At 52.8% G+C, this 3,658-nt stretch overlaps 1 protein-coding gene across 1 annotated transcript; it reads right to left on the bottom strand.

The window, feature by feature from the left end:
- HOXB2 (homeobox B2) lies at positions 1-3,318 on the bottom strand. Its single transcript, XM_058858277.1, has 2 exons — positions 2,544-3,318; positions 1-955 (listed from the first exon to the last, which is right to left on the bottom strand). The coding sequence occupies exons 1-2, from the start codon at positions 2,896-2,898 to the stop codon at positions 450-452; spliced, it is 861 nt and encodes a 286-aa protein (XP_058714260.1). The 5' UTR covers positions 2,899-3,318; the 3' UTR covers positions 1-449.
- Positions 3,319-3,658: the final 340 nt, after the last annotated feature.

Raw genomic sequence — 3,658 nt, 5'->3', positions numbered from 1 at the left:
CCTCTGTCAAAACAAATTTTGGGGAATTTCCCTTCTTTCAGGGCAGATTTTGGAGGGTTCCTCTTTTAAGCCAAATTTCGGGGAAATTCCCTTCTTTCAGGGCAGATTTGGGGTGTTCCCCCCTCTTTTAGACCAGATTTTGGGAGGTTCCCCCCTCTTTTAGACCAGATTTCGGTGAATTTCCCTTCTTTCAGGACAGATTTTGGAGGGTTCTCCCTCTTTTAAGCCAAATTTTGGGGAATTTCCCTTCTTTCAGGGCAGATTCTGGAGGGTTCCTCCTCTTTTAAGCCAAATTTCGGGGAATTTCCCTTCTTTAAGGACAGATTTTGGAGGGTTCCTCCTCTTTTAAGCCAAATTTCGGTGAATTTCCCCCCTTTCAGGGCAGATTTTGGGTGTCCCCCCTCAATTTTCATGCCGATTTTGGGGTGCCCTCCAGCCGGCTTCCCCCGCTAATCGAATCTCTGCAGGTCGATGCTCCAAAGCGCACTGGTAAAAAATTCCAGCTCCTCCTCGGAGAAGCTCAGCGGGCTCTCCAGGGCAGCGGGAAGAGCCGGGGAAAAGCTTTGGGAAAGCTCCAGGCACGGCAGCAGCCCCAGCTCCGGCAGCACCGGCGAGTCCGGAGCCTCCCCCGCCGCCGGCCCGGGCTGCCCGGAGCTCGGCCCCGCGTTCCCCCGGGGCTCCGGAGGAGCGGGGCTGCCCTCGGGCTCGCTGCCTTCATCCAGCCCGCCCAAACCCGGCTCTTCTCTGCGCTGCCTTTGCCTCTTGTGCTTCATCCTCCGGTTCTGGAACCACACCTTGACCTGGCGCTCGCTGAGCTGCAGCAGCGCCGCGATCTCCACCCGCCGCGGCCGGCACAGGTATTTGTTGAAGTGGAATTCCTTCTCCAGCTCCAGCAGCTGGGTGTTGGTGTAGGCGGTGCGGAGCCTCCTGGAGCCGCTGCTGTCCCCCAGCCCCTCTGGAACACACGGCCGGGGGTGGGGATGGTCAGCGGAGGGGATAAAGCAGAGGCTGGGGGAGTTTCTGAATTGTTTAATTCAGCTCTTCCCACGCTGGAGGAGGGTTGGGAATGGCTTTTGCCTCGCGGGGGGAAGGGGTTTTGATCCCCGGCCTCTCCCTTTAGAGCCCTTCCCTCTCTGCTGTCTCTGAAGATAAAGAGAATTTCAAACCATCCTTTCCTTTCCTTTCCTTTCCTTTCCTTTCCTTTCCTTTCCTTTCCTTTCCTTTCCTTTCCTTTCCTTTCCTTTCCTTTCCTTTCCTTTCCTTTCCTTTCCTTTCCTTTCCTTTCCTTTCCTTTCCTTTCCTTTCCTTTCCTTTCCTTTCCTTTCCTTTCCTTTCCTTTCCTTTCCTTTCCTTTCCTTTCCTTTCCTTTCCTTTCCTTTCCCCCTTCTTTTTCCAAAGAATTCCCCAATTCAACTCTTCCCACTCTGGAGGAGGATTGGGAATTGCTTTCACCTCGGGAGGAGAAGGAATTTTGCTCCCCGGCCTCTCCCTTTAGAGCCCTTCCCTCTCAGCCACTCTGGATGATAAACGGAATTTCAAACAATTCCTTCTTCCCGTTTTTTTTATTATTATTTTTATTTTTTATTTATTTTTTACCCTTTCCCGGTACTTTAATTTCATTATTCCAGCTTTCCCCGGCCAATCAGCCCCGCCCTGATTTTACCTGATTTTTATCCTGCCCGATTTTACCTGCGCCGAGCCATGGAAATCCTGGAATTGTTCTTCCAGCGCTTTATCCCGGGGGAAAGCGGCTCCTGGCCCAGCAGCGCCTCGCTGCTGCTTTTCCTGGGGGGCTCGGGGGGCGTTTGGGGCTGGAATAATTTCATTTTGTAGGACCAGCCCTCGCTCTTTCACCTCCCCACCCCGCTGCCAGCAACCCCCGCCTTCCCCACCCATTTTCCTTCCCCCTCCTCGTTTTCTTGGCATTTTGTTGTCTTTGCTTTTCCTTTCTTTTTTTTTTTTTTTTCTTTTCCCCCTTTTTTTCCCTTTCTCCCCCTTTTTCTTCCCCCTTTTTCCCTTTTTCTCCCCCTTTTGTTTTCTTTTCCCCCTTTTTTTTTCCCCTTTCTCCCCTTTTTCTCCCCCCTTTTTCCCTTTTTCTCCCCTTTTTTTTTCTTTTCCCCCCCTTTTTTTTCCCTTTTCACCCCTTTTTCTCCCCCTTTTTTTCCCCTTTTTTTTTTCTCCCTTTTCTCCCTTTTTTTCCCCCCTTTTCTCCCCTTTTTTTCCCCCCTAACAAAACGCAGCTCTGACAGAACAACCCAAAACCCCCGGAGTCTCACAAACCCCACCCGAACCCCCCGGGGGACTCTTCTGGCTCCCAATTTTGGCAGAAATCGCCTCAATTTGTTCTTTTTACCCCCGAGGGACGAGAGGGAGGGAGGAGCATCCAAACCCCCCCGGATCCAGGGATCGCTCCCTGAATTTCCCCCCTCGGGGGATCCTTTTGGGGGGTGGGGATGGGCTCGGGGTGGATTTTGGGGCGAGGCGAGGAGAATTTAAGATTTATTTCATTTTTTTCCCCCCCCCCCCCACTCCCCGATACGAACCTGCGGGCACCGGCAGCGAGGATGAGGAAGGTGGGGAGGAAGAGGACGGAGCCTGAGAGGTTTTCCTGGATTTCTTCTCCTTCATCCAAGGGAATTCGGCTGCGGAGGGGCCGGGCCGAGCCGGGGGCTGAGGCTGGGGAAGGCCATGGGATGCTCCTTTTTGGCTCCTCGCTCTCTCCGAACACGGATTCAGGCTTTGGAGGAGGCTTTGCTCAAAAGGAGGAGGAATTAACGTCGAGTCCTTGATTGATGAAGTTTGAAATGTCTCCAGGACAGCGGGGAGAGACGTCAGGCACTCGGCGAGCGAGGGCTGGCTATTTATAAACCCGATCTCCCTCTCAAATTCAAAATTCATGGCTTTTCCAGGGCCTTTAAAAAGCGGGAGGGAGGCGGGGGAGAGGGAGGAGGAGGAGGGGGAGAGGGAGAGGAATGTGAAGGCCCCGGTTTTTTGTGCTGGCGAGGATGATGAAGGTCCTCGGGCTGTTTATAATTGTAATATTGCCGATAAATCCGGGCGGAGGGGGGACTGGCTCTGCTAAACTCGAGGATTGCAGCCAATTCCTCGTCACGTGGGAGGCCCTGGCCAATGGCAGGCGGGGCCTGGTGGCATCCAGAAAGCGTGATTTTCTTTAATTGATCTCAAATAATTAAAAATACAGCCCGGAGAGAGAGAGGAAACCCCAGAAATCCAACACGGCCCAGCAGCACCCCAGAATCGACATTTCCTTCCTTCCTTCCTTCCTTCCTTCCTTCCTTCCTTCCTTCCTTCCTTCCTTCCTTCCTTCCTTCCTTCCTTCCTTCTTCCTTCCTTCCTTCCTTCCTTCCTTCCTTCCTTCCTTCCTTCCTTCCTTCCTTCCTTCCTTCCTTCCTTCCTTCCTTCCTTCCTTCCTTCCTTCCTTCCTTCCTTCCTTCCTTCCTTCCTTCCTTCCTTCCTTCCTTCCTTCCTTCCTTCCTTCCTTCCTTCCTTCCTTCCTTCCTTCCTTCCTTCCTTCCTTCCTTCCTTCCTTCCTTCCTTCCTTCCTTCCTTCCTTCCTTCCTTCCTTCCTTCCTTCCTTCCTTCCTTCCTTCCTTCCTTCCTTCCTTCCTTCCTTCCTTCCTTCCTTCCTTCCTTCCTT

This window comes from Poecile atricapillus, chromosome 27 (genome assembly GCF_030490865.1).
Source record: "Poecile atricapillus isolate bPoeAtr1 chromosome 27, bPoeAtr1.hap1, whole genome shotgun sequence".
NCBI lineage: Eukaryota > Metazoa > Chordata > Aves > Passeriformes > Paridae > Poecile > Poecile atricapillus.
The sequence above is the reverse complement of the archived record's forward strand: the minus strand, read 5'-3'. Positions and strand labels throughout refer to the sequence as shown.